The sequence below is a fragment of the Xiphophorus hellerii genome, chromosome 19 (genome assembly GCF_003331165.1).
Source record: "Xiphophorus hellerii strain 12219 chromosome 19, Xiphophorus_hellerii-4.1, whole genome shotgun sequence".
Lineage (NCBI taxonomy): Eukaryota > Metazoa > Chordata > Actinopteri > Cyprinodontiformes > Poeciliidae > Xiphophorus > Xiphophorus hellerii.
In genome coordinates this window covers 4413922-4433324 of record NC_045690.1, presented here as the reverse complement: position 1 = coordinate 4433324, position 19403 = coordinate 4413922, and the positions used below count along the sequence as shown (strand labels likewise).

The 19403-nt window shown below is 39.9% G+C and overlaps 1 protein-coding gene across 1 annotated transcript; it reads left to right on the top strand.

The window, feature by feature from the left end:
- Positions 1–325: 325 nt before the first annotated feature.
- Positions 326–13167, top strand: e2f2 (E2F transcription factor 2). Its single transcript, XM_032546253.1, has 7 exons — positions 326–1063; positions 8491–8590; positions 8934–9153; positions 10504–10665; positions 10766–10880; positions 11377–11566; positions 12859–13167. The coding sequence occupies exons 1-7, from the start codon at positions 788–790 to the stop codon at positions 13143–13145; spliced, it is 1350 nt and encodes a 449-aa protein (XP_032402144.1). The 5' UTR covers positions 326–787; the 3' UTR covers positions 13146–13167.
- Positions 13168–19403: the final 6236 nt, after the last annotated feature.

Sequence of the window (19403 nt, the reverse complement as noted above, 5' to 3'; positions counted from 1 at the left end):
CGTCCAGTGAACAAATATGAATCCTTTTCTTTTCATCAAGAATTAGGTAATTTCCATAATTTATCGTAATACATTTCCGATCTTTAAATCTTTAAGTCCTTATATAATATAAAGATGTATTTCTTATATGCTTGTTTATCATGGCTTTAATGACGCACATATAGTTAATATAACACACTTCTATTGTCTTCATCCAGCCTAACAATAAACAGCCTGGTGTCAAACTGATGCTACTGTCCCTTTAAGAGCTCCAACTGTTTCACACAAAAGTGACAAGCCGAGCGTGCCGCCAGCCAATCAGAGGCGAGATCTAACCGCGGGAGATCTGAATTTCGCGGGATCGAGTTTGGCGCTAAAAAGACTCTTCTTCTGTTGTATGGAGAGTGCTGCTCTGCGCTGTACGGACAGTTGGCTTGGATTGGTTCCGATTCCGTTTCAGAGGCAGACTCGCTAACCTGGATCCGAACTCATAGAACCCTGACAACATTTGTTTCCCTTTTTACTGTTGGATATTTAAATGTGTTTGTTTATTTAGGGAGCCGCTTTTAGTGACTGGTAAGGGAAGGTTTCTTTAAACTATTCTGCAGAACAAAGGATCATAACATTGAGTGTAATATAAATATCCTAATAATATAAAAAAGCACGCTTATTCTGCATGTTTACTTTTCATATTGATCATATTGCAGGTTAATTGCATTGTTGTTCTGCATTTCATTTCTGTGCTCGGCTCACGACAAGCTTCTCCCTCCGCTGCACCAATCCGGTTAAATTTAGTTTACTCAGGAAAATGATGCGGATGCCCAGAGGCGTCTCTCCCGCACCGGCCCGGCCGTCCGCGGGGCTCCCCTGCGCCCAGCAGAAGATGAAGGTTTTGTCCGGCGGCGGAGGGAAGACCGAGCTGTTCTGCAGCGGACTGTCCAGCCCGCCGATGAGCTCGGTACCGGTCGGATACTTCACCCAGATCGGCAACACGACAGCGGCCGAACAAAGAGCCAACAGTCTGTACTCGACCCCCCACGGACCGGACGCGAAGCCCATCAGATCATCCTCCGGGCGCCTGCCGGTACGCATTCGCACTTTCTCCGCGAACACAATGTTTTACTGACGGGTTGATAAGTGCTGCTGTGGGAGGAATAATTCTTAATTTGCATTGGCATCCATGTTTTAAGCAGGGCGCCCTCGGTTATGTTCTGACGCGATAAGCCACAGAGGGGCCTTTATGCTGCTGCACTGCTGCTGCTGCTGTGCATGAATGTTTGCTCTCTTTCCTGTAAAGATTGGGGACATCTTTCTACCAGTAACCCAGCTGTAGCTGGAGGAGACCAGACGCCATGCTTGTATTGATGCTTTGGATGAGAAAGAGGAAAAGGGAGGGGGAAGGTTGTTGGTAGGATTTTGGGCCCCTTTTCTTGTGGAAAAAGTAGGATGAGTGGCCCCCACTGTGATGCACAGACAGTGCAGAGGGGGGTGTTGGAACCCAAAACAGTTTTTGAACACTTGGTTTTGGTGATTCTGCCCAGAGACAGCTGCTCCATCTGCTCCAGTCATTAGCCTACAGGCAACCTGTAGAACCTGTTCATGCAACTGAAGCTGGTGGAGGTCATAACTGAACAACTGCTGTCCTGGAGGAAGCCATTTTTCTGTTTCCATACTGGGAAAAGGCAGAAATGAGATTCCCATGGTATGATTACCTAGAGGAGAAATATCACACATTCACTGTATTTAAATGATCTGAAACAAAAACGTCTAACATGATCTTTATTGTTTAAAATAGAAAAACATGCGAAGCTACTTAATATTTTTATCTAAATCTGATTTTTTTTTGTTATTTAGATACAAATAATAAACCTTCAAATTTACTAATGTTGGTAGAGGTGGGCATCGCTTATCAGTATATTGTTTTATTATGTTAAGTTTCAGTTATTGACAACAGAGAAAATAAACAAACCTGACAGTATGACTGGAAATGTTATTTTTTTTTTACAATTTTCTCTCATAGCTCCGTGTCTGTTTCTGCTCCATGGAGCATTCATAGACATCAGTAAATTCAAAAATGTGATTAAATGCAGTTCCTGTGTGCAGGTTAGTGATATAAATCACACTTTTTTAAGTAAGCTGTGTCTTGAAGAAGCCCATTTCAAACAGAAATATTTTTCAAGAGTAATATTTCCATTTGGGCAGCTTTGAATGCTGTGTCTTGCAACCATAGACATACAGTTACCAAAAAATAAAAGTACAAATCATTGGCCCCTACCCAAACTATTATCTATTGATCAGCAACAGGTGGGGGAGGGGGCAGTGCATCACTGTATGCTCCAAAGTGCAATTTTTATGTCTTGATATAGCTGTCCCATCCCTAATCTGCACATAAAAGCAGTGTGTTAACACATTGAAGGAATATAGAAAAATATGGATGATAATTATTATAATATCTGCTTTTGACTGTAAGATTTTGTGCTTCACCAGGGTTTGGGGTTAAAGTGTGGGCAGGCTCTTTAAATCTCATTTAACCCCCCCGCCCCTCCTCTAATATTCCCTACAAGAGGATTATAAGGATAGTGGGAGACAAACTACCACCTGGCTCATCATATGCCTGCGTTCGTAGATTTGTGCATCACAGTGCAGAAATTTTACGCCTCCTTTTCTAATCCGATATTAGAACCGGGTCATGTGACAGATATTTTAATTTAAACCAACCTTGGATGTGATGTGTGGACATACAATAATCCACACGCAGAAACTGGGAGACAAGGATCTAATGTATGCACACATTGTGTTCCTGGAGTATAATATGGACTAAGCTTTGTACCACAATATTTTGATGTATTTATTAACAGTAGCAGTAAAAAGTATTTTAATTTTTTTAAAGTTAAAAACCGAGCCTCGTATGCATATTTTAAAATAAAAGTATTATCAGGATGTCATCACAGCTATAAATTAGTAGTACAGCTCTGAAGCTAAACCGTATTGCATTCAGTTATATTTTAAAATGTTAATACAGCAACAATAAAACAAAACGTTCAAACAACAAAGCTACAAAGCCCTGAATCATACTATCAGTTTATAGATTTGACAAATATGATTGTTTAGAGTTTAAAGTTATTATAAAAAGATGTCTAATTCTTCTCCTGGTTAAAGGATATAAAGATAGTTTTATGTTGTTGTTAAATGGTCTTCTGCTCTCTTTAGTAAAGTGAGAAAACACTATTTGTTGAAGGAAAAGCACCTTGGCATTTATCTATGGGTGGGGCATGGACCGAAACATGTCTGACTTGTTCATGGTGGTATGGACTGACTAATCATCCTGTGTGATGCATTCCTTAAAATGGATGTGAAATGTATTCAAACATAAAACACATTTGTTAATTTAGAATATATTTCAGTTGCAGATTACATATTTTAATGTTCTTCTCAAAGACAGTTTTGTGAGATCACAGACTCTCTGATTTTGCAGCTTTTATGGTTGTTGATTACAGGAAATGTTGCCTATTGGTGCTCGACTCACTTCCTTTAACTTAAACAACAGAATAACCACTGCTTTTTAAGTTTCAGGGCAGGTAAAACCGGATGCTAAAGCAAGGCAAACGTGTCTGCAAAGCAGTCATGGTGCATGAAGTTGACATAAAGCTTGTTCTTAAGAAAGGGGTTTTTTTTTTAATCCTTCACCTGTAGCTGCAGAGATCTCAGGTTTACTTATTAGTCATGTTGACTGGAGTAAAAGGCAGCAATCAGTGGCAAGCACGTGAGGTTAAACCTGGGTGTGTTGACTGTTGATAATGTTGTGACATGCTGTGAATGTGTTACAGTGTACGTCCTTTCAGAGTTCAGGGGCGTCCATTTGCCATCCACTTAACTGCAGAATTCAGAGCAGGGGGTTTCTTATGAGGACTTGCCTCCCTTGAGCCCCTGTGGTTAACCCCCGTATTCAGAGTGATGCTTGTGTGTGACATTTACCATCCTACCACCTGTATGCATGCGCTCTTCCGATCATTTTCTTTGTTTTACCACACCCTGAGGCAAGCCCTGGCCCTAGAGCTTTCTGCTCTCTGTAGGGGGAGCTTTGCATGTCAAAGCAGCCTTCTCCCCCTTCCCCCATTAGCAACCCAAATGGGAAGACTCACCCTTTACCTGTTTAAGATCATGTTGACGATAAACAGCAGGATTTATTCCTCTTCCGCTATCCGGCATTTGAGGCTCCACACTGGTAGTAGATATTTTCAGCTGTACTGTAACTCACCTTTGAATTAGTTGGAATCTGAGTCCTGTGCAGCCTGACCAACTGGGTTTGTTGGCATCAGGCCTTCACTTCACCAGATTAGCTTGGGAATTTCACAACAGCAGCGGGAACTCAGTGATTGGGTGTTTCTAGAGTAAGGTTATAGCAAATGCGTCAGAAGATATATCAGTCAACGAGGAGATAAAACAGAGCCAATAAAACGAGTGAAAGAAGTAAGTACATTTTATTTATATAGCTACTTTCAAGATAAAGTCCACATGGTGCCTTGTGGTAAAACAAAAGAAAGGAGGCAAAGATAAATATGTCAATTTATAAGATAAAGTTGATAAAAAGCAAAATATACTGTAAAATTAGGCAAAGAAAGTGATTTTGAGAGGCTGTTACTGCAGGAGCTTTGTCGCTTTTAGCCTTCATTTAGGAACAGAAAACTGGCCCCAATCAATGTAAGTTTGGATCCTAGTGATGATATAGGGCCAGAAAACATTGGAAATGTATGAAGGAGTGTCATCATGCTGTGGTTTAAAAGTCCAAACCAGAACTAAAGTATATTCTGCCTTTTAAGATATTAGTATGAAGGTAAATAAAGCACAAATAAAATGGGACTGAGAGCAGAACCTTGTGGAGCTCCATTTGTAAGAGTAACTGGGGATGATTTGAAGTTAAAACTTTTCTAACAGCATAAAATCCAGGGTTATTGTGTGAAATTCCGAATTATCTGAATTAGAGTGGCTTCTAAAAAAATGAGAACATCTCAAAGCTAAATAACATTTCTAACAGCATCCACTTAAAAAAATACCTGAAGAACATTCTCTGTATTTCAGAAAAGACTGAGAAGCAGGTTGAGCAGGAGTAAACCAGGAATAGTGTCAAACATCACTTTTGCACAGCATCATCTGTTAAGAACAACATAGAGAAATAATTAGCTCATACATTCTTAACGATCTTTCAAATAAAAAATAAAAAAAACTGACAAAGAAACAAGTTGATTTCCACAAACAGAAAAAGCAGGCCACAGAGAAATGAAATGTCAAAGTTAAGAACTGGAACTCTCAAAATTAAAGTGTAAATTAAATAAAGCATAACAGTGATCAGAAAAACAAATAGCAGTGAAAGTAGCTTGTGGCACATTTACAGTGGCTTTCCTGTAACAGTCCACATACTGTATTTTCTGTGAGGTACGATAACCAATACCTCGTTTCTGAGCGATACGCCACCGGTTGCTGTGGTTCGGTACGCCTGTTGGTCTGATTCCAGTGTAGAAACGGCTCATAGAACCGACCTGTACAGCACCATTCCAGGACCCGCTTCAGTTATAGGTCCACAGGACCATACAATGGTACGGTACGGCTCGGGTGGCAATGCTTGCGTCATTGTCCCTCATGCTTGATGCAAGCGTGAGGTATAGTAGTATGTTACGTTTATCGTCACATGAGTGAGATGCTATGGTAGCCATTTGGTTTAGTGAGCCGTCAACTGGCGGTAGAAACACTCTCCTGAATCCACCGGCGTACCGAACCGATGCCGAACTGCTCATTGGAAACAAGGCATGAGGGACTGACCTATCACATTTCCCCCACATGAAATGTAAAGTGTGTCATAGGGACGAGTCACTAGAAAAATCCCTCATGCAAAAAAGGAGATTCTAATTTCCCCACCCTTACACAGACACATTCACGCACACACACACACACACACACACACGCCCTCTCACAGCTGCAGTGTGAAACCGTTAGTCCCTTTCCTACAACCCGTCAGCATGTCTGTCTTTGACTGGAACTGTTGCATTTTTTAAAAACTTGGTGTGGTTGGATTCACACAGAGAGTAACAAGCAGGTTGAGCAAGAGTAAACCAGGAATAGTATCAAACTTACATAAATCTTACATAAAAGTTTTGCTGGTTGCTTTCCTGTTGGGGTTGTTTAGTTTGGTTCTGGCTGGCTGTGTGATTTAGAGATTTCAGGTCACCCTTCAGCGGCGCCTTGGCTGGCTGCCCCGCTCCAGATGTCGCCAGGCGACAGGTGGACACGTCAGGACAACGGCTCGTTCTGTTGTCTCATCTCTCACATGAGCACAGCCGTGGTTGAGGACTCACATTCTGTCATATATGAAAAAAGATGTTGCCCAATTATATTCTACTACCAAAATCAGTCACCTGGTGTGTATTGTGGTGACAAAGGGATCTTTGTTGTTGGTAGGTAGGTGGGAGAATAAACAGTTAAGTGACGACCCAGACAGATGGAACAGATTAACTCGTGGTTTCAGGGACTGAGCTGAAATCTCACACCTCACTAGTCGTGTCACTACTGTTTTCTGTGAGGCTGCACAGTGTGACTGGGCCAATGATTACTGACTGACACACTTCCACATCCACAGTGAAGGTTTATTGGTCTCCTTTATTCTCATTTTAATGGCGTTGTTGATTTGCAAACCAGAAGAATCTTTCAAGAGAGATTCTTTGCACTTTCACTTTTGTTGTGTGTGGCTCAGAAGTAATACTCCAATAAAGTTGTTTAGTCGAGGTTAAGATTACAAAGTAGAGATGCACCAGGTGATCAGTCAGCAATCTGATTCAAACTGTTTGACTCTGATTAGTGACCAGCTGGTCAAATACAGGAGCAGCTGGAAAATATTAAATTTTGATACTTTTGCTGGAACTTTCATTACAGGTTGTTCCTACCACTCAACATGAACTTTAGCATCTCAGTCACTAAATACACAGAGTCTGTGTTGCTGATAAGGGCAATTAAAGTTTTTCCAATTTGGAAAATTTAGTATCAACATGCACAGCATGAACTATGGCTGCACAATATAATGCAATATCAGATTGCAACAAACTGGAGTGCAGTAACTGTTGGTTAATATATTCCAAATGTCATAAACCTTCATTTTTCATGCTAATGTAATATTTGTCCATCCAAAAATGTTCAGAACTGTGTATTTCAGTAGCTCATAACAACAAATATACCTTAATATGCATTAATACACTGTCTTAACACTACCACAGAAATAATATAGTCTTCATTATCAACTTTGCAAACACCAGCCAATTACGTTCAAAGTAACATTGTACCAAAGCATTTCAGCTTCTCAAACTGCCTTTTTTTTCTTTTCAATATTTTAGAGATACTCTGGAAAAATCAGCAAACAGGCAAATTTTCCACATACTGTTATTTGCTTTTACATACTTTTATTTTGGAAGCCTTTTTATTCACAACGGCTTTACATAGGAAAAAAAACACAAATTATAAAGGCAAAAATGAAGGAACTGAACAAGGAAAAGTATGATCATTAAAAAAACAGAACAGATGAGATTTATTTGAAAGATTGAAGACAAATTTGTGTTGATGGTGAGCTGGTGATGCTTGAGGCAGAGCAATGTAACAAATAGTAGAAAAGGAGCAAAAAATAAAAATAAGTTATTAAAATTGAAGTTAGCTTAAATTTAACTTTAACAGCTTATATAAAATTTTCAAAATACAAACATGGTGCATATTTTTTTAAAATTGGTATTAAAGAGCAGTAAGACTAAATATAATTAAATGTTGGTAAGGCTAAACTGGGAATAAATAATCTTAATATTTAACATTCCCTTCACACAGACTTTGTGGTCGAGGGAGCAGTAAAGAGATTAGGAAGTATGAACGAGGGTTAAAAGTCAGCTAGCTAAGCAACAATTGTAGTTTTTAGTGTTAATTTGGAAAAGAAAATCTGAATCTGAAGAAATGTTTGATGGGCGCATATCTATTCCAAAGAAATGTGTGATTCTGATTAAAATTAGATGCTTTGGCATGTTTGTACATCCTGTGTGTGAGCAGAGGGTTTGTGCAGGGTCAGACTGAGGGAAGGGGCTTGGCGAGAGTCTGGGAGGTCAGTGAGGGATTCCAGAGACCTGCAGGCACTTAGGAGGAGCTGGGTCAAGAAGCACTCACCCCTCCCCAAAGCTTTTTTGACCTCCACACAATGGGCCCCACTTCATGCTTGGGAACGTGTGAGGGTAGCACTTTGTTGGTGTTCCTGAGGGCTGTTGGCATATTTATGACTCTTAACAAAACCCTATTTAGTCCCTTTTCTTAGCATTTGTTTCATGGTTTAGATCTACTCATTACATTTGAATAAGCCAAATAGACGTACTAAACATTTAGGATGGGGCATTTTTCTCCGCAGATGACCTTTCCAGCAGAAACTAGAACTCTTTAAGAGTTTTGTTGTTTTAAATTTTATTTTCTAATGTGCACAAAATCTTTTCTGTGCAGGCGAAAAGGAAGCTGGACCTGGAGGACCCTCTTTACCTGCCAGAGTTTCGCACACCTAAAAGGAAGTGCAGCGTCGCAGCAGGACTACCAAGCCCACGAAGTGAGTCAGCCTCATGGAGCAAATCAGGACAGAGTGCTGCTCATATCAGCAGTAGGTACATTTAGACTTGTTCAGTTTCACTCGCATGCAGAACTAATTACTAACCAAAGTTCCTGTGTCTCTGTGCAAACCAAACTGCAGAATGAGCCACATTAAGGCATAAATAATAATCAGCAGCACATTTATGTAGCACCTTATATCTCCATGTTGACTAAATCAGCATTCAGTTAAATAAAAAAATTAACTGATTGACATAAATGAGTTAGGAAAAGTTCGAATGATCTGGTGAAATTGTCATATTTTGGTTTCGTTAATGGTAATTATTTTATATGAATTCTTTAAGCGCCAAAGTCTCCAGGCGAGCGGACGCGGTACGACACTTCGTTGGGCCTGCTGACAAAGAAGTTTGTGGGACTGATCGCAGAATCTGCTGATGGAGTTCTGGACCTTAACTGGGCCACTGAAGTTCTGGAGGTCCAGAAGAGGCGGATTTATGACATCACCAACGTCCTGGAAGGTGTGCAGCTCATCCGAAAGAAGTCCAAAAACAACATCCAGTGGCTGTAAGTGTGAATGCAGAGCTGAAAAGTACACTGCAGCTAAAATGTATGTTTTTTTGTAGTTGTAGAAATTCTAAAGTGTGACGTTCTTCACAAATATCCAGAGTCTTCCAAAAGTGTTCAGGCCACTTGAACTTTTCAATATTTTGTCACGTCACAACCACAAACTTCAACGTATTTTATTGGGATTTTAGACAAATAATGCTGAGGGAAAATTCTAAATGTTTTTTGTTTGTTTTTTATAAATAAAAAAAATCCATAAAATGTTCTTTGCATTTGTATTCAGTACCATAAAAGGTCTCTGCATACACCACAAGGACAGAGAATGTTGTTCTATCTCTCAGAGCTGCAAGAACAAAATGACTTTACTCTGTTTTCACAGCTTGTTCTTTGCACATTTTTTTCTGACAACCGCAGTGGGAAAGACACATTTGTGGAGTTCTGCACTTCAGTTTTTATGAGGCAGAAAATGTCCTAGCCTGAAAAAACTTGGGTCTTTTCTTGCCACTTTGAGAAAAACATTCAAATTTCTCTGTTCTTATAAAGTATGTATTGGCCTTTTCTGTGAGACTATTAAATTATATTCAGTTTTACGTTTTGGCATCCCCACAGTGAAACGTGGTGGTGGCAGCACTGTGGTTTAGTTATGGTTCCTTCCAGCAGAGTCAGAGAAGCAGATGAGTAGATCCTCACACCTTTCAGGATTTTATTTAAATTTAAACACCGCTTCATTTACATTTCCCCCTAACAATTTGTGTTTAGTTTATCACAGAAATTCCAAACAAAGTACATTAAAGTTTGTGGTTACAATGGGGGAAAACTACTTTACTTACTTATTCTGTAAAATAAGTGAAACCTAAATGCAGCTTCAACCAGGAGATAAAGTCGCGCATGTCGGCATTAACTGGCCTGATGTTACGGTAAGTGATGTTGCACCATTGATTCTTGCACAAGTGGAGCTTCAAGCTGCCTCAGAAATTTTCTGTTGAAACCAAAGTTTCTGTTTCCCATTGTGAAACATCAACTGAAATGGATGCCAAGAAAAATAATTTACAGTACCAGCAATTTCGAACGAGAACAGAACAAAAAAACTTCAGCTGAATTCAAACTGTTTTTAGAAGTAATGTAATTTAATCAAACAGTAAGTAAACTTTCTTTACATATCACCTTTTTGCATGTCAGAAACCACAAAGTGCTTTACGAAATATAAGAAGCACAAAAAAAACAAACAAAAGAAGGAATAAAACACTTTCATCCTGTTCAACTTTTCAGTCTGTTAGGATGTGCTAATGATAGATTTTAAAGTAGACCAGCCTGTTTATGTTCCTGTTTTTTATGTGTGTGTTTTTCAGGATGGGGAAATGTTTTTGAAGGCGGTGTTGCTGGAGGAGAAAAGGCCTTTGCTCTGAGGAGAGAGCTGGGGGACCTGGAGAGAGCGGAGCGATCTCTGGATGACCTGATTCAGTCCAGCACCACTCAGCTCAAACAGGTCACAGAGTTCAAAGACAGCCAAAGATATCCTTTCCACAAAGCTCCATCATGTTTATCATATGTGTCCAGTCACACACGCACTCACCTTTTATTGCTGCTGTTACCCTTGACGCACCTGCTGCACTCTGGGATACGTGACGTACCAGGACATCCGCTCCATCGACAGCCTCCGAGATCAGACGGTGATCGCAGTCAAAGCTCCGGCTGAGACCAAGTTGGAGGTGCCAGACACTGCAGGGGTGAGACTGAATATGAGACTTTAACTGTGTGTCCACGTTAGTGTAAGTGTAACATGTTGATTGTTGGTTTTTGTTAGAGCCATAAATAGGAAATACTTTAAGTTATTTGTATGATGGTTTGTTTTTTATTTTATTATATTTAGTAAGAAGACTGATATTTGTTCAGGCCATTTTTATCGTGAAATTTAGATTTATTTTGAAAGGCTTGCTTCCTGTCGGGCCATATATTGTATTAGAAAAAACTTGACGGATTACCAAGACACGGAGCAATACAGTTTTTGACCGTGTAAGCTGTGTATGTTTTGGAAAAGGAAAAAGAGGAATTGTTAAACTGATGTATCGTCATTTTTGTATTTGCATTTTTCGCTATTTTTTACAGATAAAGATTTTTTTTGTTAAAATTCACGGTTTGCACGCGTCCTTTACTTCCAGTGTCTAAGGAATGACACAGATATTGGATCTGTTGCCATAACAGTTTTCCTTTGTCTCCTTGCAGCAGGGCTCATTACAGATCTATTTAAAGAGTAGGAATGGGCCTATAGAGGTGTACCTGTGTCCTGAGGAAGGGCTTGAAGATGCCAGCCCTGTTAAGAGCACAGTCACCCCTAAAAAGGAAGACCTGAAGAAACCGGTGACGACCACCGGAGCGCCACAGACCCAGGCTGTCAAAGACGAGCCTGTTGAAGGTGGGTCAGGGTGCTGGGATCATTTCTGCTCCTCTTGAACTTTGATAATGACATATTTTTAACAGAGACTATTTTTTTGGACAAAATATTAACATAATTTTGGATCATTCAGACAGATGTAGACAGCTTTATGTGTGACTATTCACATCTGTCGATAAAAAATATGTTTTCAAAGATTTTCATAGTTGGTTGTTGAATTGTTTTATAGCAAGTCAACAGTGTCTGGTTTTAACAATGGTATTTATTAAACATGTTTTGGGATAATTTCAGAGATGTAACAGGTATTTAAGGAAGTATCATCATCGTATCATCACAAAAAGATTTTGCTAAGTGTGACTGGGACTTTAGTGGGTTTAGTATGAAACAAATGTATGGGCCTGCTTCTCTTTGTAACATTTTGATTTGCAAATACTTTTTATACATTACTTATACTTTATACTTCAGAGTCACATTAAGACAGTTACAAAGTCTGGCCTTCTGTCACCTGAAGAACTTCACCAGGATTAGAGGACTAATGTCTCAGCCAGATCTAGAGAAACTTATCCATGTGTTTATCTTTAGTTGCATTGATTATTGCAACAGCGTCTTCACGGGTTTGTCAAACAAATCAATCAAACAGCTGCAGCTGATCCAGAATGCTGCTGCTCGCCTTCTCACTAAAACCAGGAAGATAGAGCACATAACACCAGTTTTAAAGTCCCTACACTGGCTCCCTGTAGCTCAAAGAATAGACTTTAAAATGTTGTTAGTTTACAAATCACTGAACGGCTTAGCCTGTGACAAACTGGCGAGCCTGTCCAGGGTGACCCCAGCTCTCGCCCGGAACGTTAGCTGGAGAGGCACCAGTACCTCCTGACCCCCTAGGGGCAGGGGTGTTAGAAAATGGATGGATGGATGATGGATGAACAGCTTAGCACCACAATACTTTAAAGATCTGCTTTTATTGTATCAACCTTTCAGACCTCTCAGGTCTTCTGGTTCTGGTTCTGCTCTGCATCCCCAGAACCAGAACCAAATGAGGAGAAGCAGCTTTCAGCTTCTATGTACCACAAGTTTGGAACAAACTTCCAGAAAACTGTAAAACAGCTGAAATACTGTTTTGGATGGATGGATGGATGGATGGATGGATGGATGGATGGATGGATGGATGGATGGATGGATGGATGGAGGGAGAGAGGGAGGAAGGGAGGGAGAGAGAGAATCAGTGTTCGTCTGCAGGTTTTCAGTAAAGTTCCTTTATTCTGTGATTAATCATCTTTGTTTCCTGCGTTTTATCTCCATTTTCCTCGCAGTGAGCTTATCCACTTCATCTCCAGCTTCAGTTTCAGCCCCCTCCTCAGCCGCTACCTCTGCTCCCTCTCTTCTCGACGTGGAGGGGCTACTGGGTTTGCCTCCCAGTCTGCTCCAGATCACAGAGGACCAGCTGCCCGGCGCCTCCTTCACTACAGATCCCAGCACTCCCTTCGTCAGCTTCTCTCCACCTTTAGACCACAGCGACTACCTCTGGAGCCTGGAGGATAGTGAAGGGGTGTCGGATTTCTTTGACCCCTATGATCTTGGAGATTTACTGAAGAGCTGAGGGAGATGGGGCAATGATTTAAGAAAAAAAATGTGTGAAATATTTAAAGGAATGCTTGATTGGGGCAAATGAAATTACACTATGAAGCCATTGCTTGTTTTTATTTCTTTAGAGCCATTGTTGATTTTACAGTCAAAACCATTTGGACTTATTGTGGTGTGACTGATCGGGCATGAAGTCAGAGTTGTAAAATGCAGGGATTTTTGTTGGTTTGTAGGAACATTTACAGATTGTGCTGAGGAGATTAGAAACTATCAGCTCAAAAGAGGAGCAGCTTTTGGTGCATAGCATTTCATGTGGAGAAAATGTGATGCATGTTCGTTGTGACCAACTCAGGGTTTTTTTCTCCAAAGCCTACAAGGATTTGACCTGTAGGGGGCAGCCTTGCATTATGTCAGCTTTAAATCTAGTTGAGCTTTACAGGATTTAATCACTGGATAAAAGTAAGCTGTAGCTGCACGGAGTTCTGATTCAGGTTTTTAAAAAATATCTTTTCACCTGTATCACAAAAAGCTGTGATTAAGTCCAGCCTCTGTTTCAGTTCTTATAAAGACATCTGTGAAATCTGTGCAGAGATATTGGACGCACTGCATCTGATTTTAAAGGTGCTCATGTTGTTTCTGTCCCATCAGGTTCACTTTTCCCTGTTTGACATTTAGTATCAGGTTCTGTATGTGTCCGGTACCAAACGGTGCCAACAGAGACCCAAAGCACTGTTTGATGATGGGAATGATGGCCCATGCTGAGAAGCAATCACTGACTCTCTGGTTTGGCAGCTTTGATTCTAATCTGGTACCTCCTCTGCTAATCTGACTCTGACTGCAGATGTAATATAATATTTCTGTATTTAGTAGTTCGAGACCATTATTGTATTTCCAAGGAAATAATCTGAAATCCATTAAAATTAGCACCTGTGTTACAGGTGAGGTGGGATTGGGGGTTTATTATTATTGTTTTTGTTTTTTTAAGTTTTCTAGAGATTTGAATATTTGAATTTTTTGCTGAAGTTTATTATTTTTTTGGCTTTCCCTCTACATTGCAGAGATAAGCTACCTGTCCTGTCCTAACAAAACTTGAAAATTGTGTTTGTGTGTTTGGCAGATTGGTAAATGGGTGTCCTGGTGTGTTTGTGTGCGAGGTTTTATTAAATAGAATAGAAGATATAATTTGAAGATTTGTAGAATTATTTTTTTTCCAATGAGCATTATTTTTTTGGTATTTGTACATAAATCTCACTTGTATTTATACCATGTGTTCAGGATTTTTTGACTGTTTTATAAGACATGCAGCACTTACTATTTTTTTAATATTGTGTGTACTGTTTTGGAGTTGTTGAATAAATACTTTGTTTACAGCTTGAGTGAGTGTTTTTGAACAAAAATAGCCTCTAAAGCACCTTAAAATTAGGTTATCTTGTATTTTAAAATTACAGGTTCATCCCAATAAATTGAAACGTAAATTTATTTCAACTGATTTTTTGGAAAGCTGAGTCCAGCTTCTCTATCCCCGCCCTAGATTGATGAACAGTAACACCTTTAGAATTGAAATATTATTAAAACAAAACATTTCTAAAATAAAGTTGGCTGTAAGATCTCAAAAGGTTACACTCTAATATAAGGAATTTAAAAAAACATAAGAAACAGTCTGGGAAAGTGTTGAGTTCATTTGACCTCCATTAGATCTCATCCAATGATGGAATGATGTGTTTTCACCACTTAATTATTGCATTTATTTAGATTTAATACACTTGATTTTGAAATTATATCTCATTAAATTGATGTAAATCAAAAGATGCAACTTGATATGACTATCATCTTGTTGATTTAAAAAATATATATAACAAAGTATTTAGAAATCAGATAAAACAGAATGTTTTACATCATGTGGACAAAAATCTGATGTATCTGAATAAAACGCAGTGTTTACTGTGACCAGCAAAGAAAATATTTCCAATCTTAAAGATAGTGCCACTGTTTTGCCTGTAGAGGGCAGTATTATGTTATGGCAGCTGTAACTCCGGTGTACTTTTACAAGATTCAGCTATCCATCCATCCATTGTCTCCTTCTTTTGGCTGCTCCTGTCAGAGCTCAACTGAAGCTGTGTTCAATTCCTTAAGGTCCAACCTCTCTCACAAACTAAATGTTCATGTTTAACCAGAAATAACTTTCAATGACTTCAGGCACAAGTATAGATTCTCAGTTTATGTTATCAACGTCTAATCAGCTGTCATTGTTGCCAAAGTGTTTGTATCCAGTGAGTTTGCTAGAAAGAAGGAGCCTCTAAATTACTTTTCAAAACATAAAGAAGGATCCGGAAGTATTTTTGGTGTTGAAACAGTGAGACTTTGGACCGCTGATGATGCTGACCTAATGAAAAGTGGCATGCCCAGCTGAGACACAATAACCTGACAAGAAGAGCGACAATGAAGCGGAATGCTTTATAAACACATCCAGACATATTGACATCATTGCCTCTGAGCTGGTTGCTTTGGAAACAAGAACTGAAAAGGGACCTAACAATAGGGGGTCAGAGGTCAGCGGGCTATACGGTAAGAGTGCAAAGGCATCATGGGAGAAAAGACATTTGCAAGAGAATAGGTCACCACTTTGGAGATCTAAATGCATAAGTTTCTTTCCTATGTTCCAAAAATGTTGAAGCAATTTCAGATGAAATATGTCGAAATGTAATGCCTTCCAAAATAACTTATACTTTTTCATATTTTGTCACATGAAGATAGATAAAATAGCTTGGTGTCCAGTTGCATTAACCCCCAATACTTTGTAGAGTCACATTTTGTTCTAGAATATCAACACATCTCAAAACTCAACTTTTTTCAATTCGTCTTTGCAAAAAAGGCAAAGGCTCAGTCAGATTTGATGAAGAATGTCTGTACACAACAATTCCCAACTTTTACCACAGCGTCTCAGTTGGATTTAAGTTTAGACTTTGATCATTGTCCATTGGGTGAATCTCCATCCCAGTCTTAATCCTCTTAGGAGTGTCCTGTATTTAGCTCATTTTATCTCCCCTGTAGCTCTAACCTGCTTCTAGCATGTTACAGCCACCGCTGTCTTTCACCACTGCAATGGTGTGTTCAGGGACATTTGTAATGTTTGTTTGCCACAACAGATAATGTTTTACACATAGCCCAAAAAGTTAAATATTGGGCCTGAATACAAAGGCATGTCAAGCTTCTCAAATTTGAAAGCTATGTATTGTATTCCTTTCATTTCAACGATGTTTTATTTTTCAGTCTCTTTACATTCAGTTAAAAGCACATTAAAGTTTGTGAATATAATGAGACAAAATGCAAGCCCGTGTATTAATGTCCACTTGCTTTCACTACTGTTGTTTTGTTGCTTACTGTTGCAAGCTCAGCAACCTTGTTCAGTTCCTCCTCGTGTGACGTCACACAGCCTGAGGTTTATGGGAGCTGGGAGTGTTTGGAGGAATAATAAACACCCTCAGACATTCAGCCATAGCAGTTCTCTCTGGTGTCTGCTTGTCTGACTCAAATACAGGTGTCTGTTAAGTGTCTATTAACACATGCTGCCCAGGGCGGCTGCTGTGTTTAACAAGAAGCAGTGAACTCAGGTGTCAGGCGCTGCATACAGACAAAGCATTGACAATGAGGTTGATGTGCTCCTCAAAGACCTGAGCAGCTCGCTCCAGTTACGCCTCAGCCTGGCACAAATGGCTGCAGCAGCTGGAAGCGAACGTATCTGTGGCTGGCTGAAATTTTGCCCTCACACACCTGGAAAACAGCAACACTTATGTGAGGATGCTGTTTTCGTCCACACACATCGTTCAAACGCTGAACAACTCGTGCCGTAGCAGTTCAGTGTTCACCTGGATACTGGACTTTCTCCAGAATGTCAGGATGGGAAAGTACATTTTCTCCACTCTCATTCTGAACACAGGGACACCACAGGGGTGTTTTCTTCGCCTTCTCTTCTACTCTCTGTACTCATGACTGCTCTCCTAACACGATCATGAAATTAGCTGACAACACAACCATTGTAGGACTAATTAAAGACAACAATGCCTGTGGGGAAGAGGTTCAGCATCTGAAACTTGGTGTTATAATGACAACCTGGACTTAAATACAACAAGGTAGTAGTTGACTTTAGGAGAATACAACTTTAATCAAAACAAGTGGAAAGAGAGGAGAGGACAAGAAGAACCTAAGAATGGTCTTTCTACTATTATTTACAGCTTTCTCAATAAATATTTACTGTAAAAGTGATTCATTAGAGCCATCAACCCATTCTAATAATTCCTGAGCAACTTTTTTTTTGTATGTTTCAACTGGTATTTTGATGATTTACCTTTGGTGATAAGCTTGGAGTTTTTGAGTTTGGAAGGCCTCTTTGTCATCACCCTCATCACTAATCTCTTGTGTGATTAGGGAGTTCCACAGGGCTCAGTTTTAGGCCCCTCCTCTTCACTCTGTACCTGTTCCTTCTTGGCAAATATGGGATCCCCTTTCATTGTTAAGGGCCTGAGTGTTTATGTAATAATAGGCTGCATTTATATGAATGACATTTTCCCAGCATGTTGCTCAGCTTAGCAGGTAACAAGTGGCTTACTAGGTGGTAAACAATGTGTTCTGATGAAATTACCAGTCGTCACTATGACATTGTGAAAGTGTGTCTGTCATGAAAGGTTCGTATGAATCACAAAACAAGTTTTTCCAGTTTCAAAAAGGTTTTGTTGCCATACCAGGTGAGGTAGCAGACAATATTTCTGTTTGCCGCTGTCTTGTCGACACGGGTGGAGGTTTATATTCAGGTTTTCACCTGGAGCATGCAAGGCACTGGACTAAAGGGATGCTGCTAATTTATTTAGTGAGGAATAATGCATTTTAACAAGGCAGAAGATGAATCTATGAATCAGACCCCATGCTATGCTTAAAGCACCACCAAGTCTTTTTTTTTTTTTTGCAGTGGGCTGAAATACTCCAGCTGAACAATAAATCCCCTCTCCCCATTTTCCTCCTCCTTCCCTCCTGTTTTCAGTAATCAGTGCTGACCGGGCGAGGGGGTGTGTTACGGTAAGCCTGGGCCCCTTTCCTTGACATTGGTTGTAAATTGATAACAGGACTTGTAGAGCTGAGTCAACAAGCAAAACAATCTGGGCTGCAGAGTGGAACCCAGTGCTGCTGCTGGGAAGCATGCAGCACGGAAATCCTGCCCACTGTAACCGTCCCTCACTGAAAGATGTTTGTATTGTAGAGAAAAAGAAAACCTGAGAAGAATACCTAACACTGCAAAGATATTAGTGATTTATTAGCTGGAAATGGAAGGAAAGAGTAAAGTCACTGTAAGCAGTGTTAGCGAAGAGTTTGTTGACAAGGGAAATGACAATGTATGAGAAGCCAGGGGTGTTAAGAAAAGGGTGGAGACAAGCGGGGAAAACATTAAATGAGTCACTTCAGTTTATGAACGCAGCCAACGCAGCTTGTTTTCAACTCTTTTATTCTCTCACTCCACCTTTTCTTCACGTGTGGTTCACCTTCCCAGCTCTAAGCTCTTCTTGTCCCTGAAAAAAATGTAAAAAAATTCCTCAACAGCCTGTCACTTTCTTCCATTGTCTCTAAATCCATGGGTTTACTTCATTCACAGCCTGAGAAGACCAATTTGCACAACTTTACAATGAGCTCCAGGCTGAAAAGCTGGCAAACACACAAAGACATAGCTTCTTCACATGAGGCCACCACGGAGCTGAAGGAGCGTTTTGTTGGGACGCTGCGAGCCTCTGCATGTGTGCATGCAGACATGGAAATGTCGACACAAATATTTAGCACTCACATCACAGCGGTGATAAATGCATCAGTGCAAAGTGCTCGGATCTAATCCGTCCATTTGTCTTTCTCTTCTCCCGAATGAATATTCAAACACACACACAGCGAACAAATGAGGAGTTCAAAGTGGGTCACCAGATCTACGTATGCTGCTGTTTACTACATGGCCTCACTTCCATAACTCAATGAGCTTTTGCATAATGATTAATAGGTTAAAGAGGAAGTTTTACAGCTTTCACTTTGTAGACTTTACTCTATTTGCTCAAACGAAACTGCTGGGGGAAAATGAGGCGGCTGGTTGTTTGCTCCCGGATGGACCTTTTAGCTCTTCCAGAGAAAAGTGTTTGAAAAGCTTCTGGACACTTTCAGTTTTATATTTAATGCATGTTTGTTTGTGCACCGTCACAAGGAATAAAATACTAGACATTTCTATGAGTTTGAGTTATTTAGTAAA

What these genes read in the sequence shown, in the direction of transcription:
- e2f2 (XM_032546253.1), top strand. Translation starts at nt 788, where the DNA reads ATGATGCGGATGCCCAGAGGCGTCTCTCCCGCACCGGCCCGGCCGTCC. An exon ending in CATCCTCCGGGCGCCTGCCG is followed by an intron (nt 1,064 to 8,490) that starts GTACGCATTCGC and finishes TTTTCTGTGCAG; the next exon opens with GCGAAAAGGAAGCTGGACCT. An exon ending in CAAAGACGAGCCTGTTGAAG is followed by an intron (nt 11,567 to 12,858) that starts GTGGGTCAGGGT and finishes TTTTCCTCGCAG; the next exon opens with TGAGCTTATCCACTTCATCT.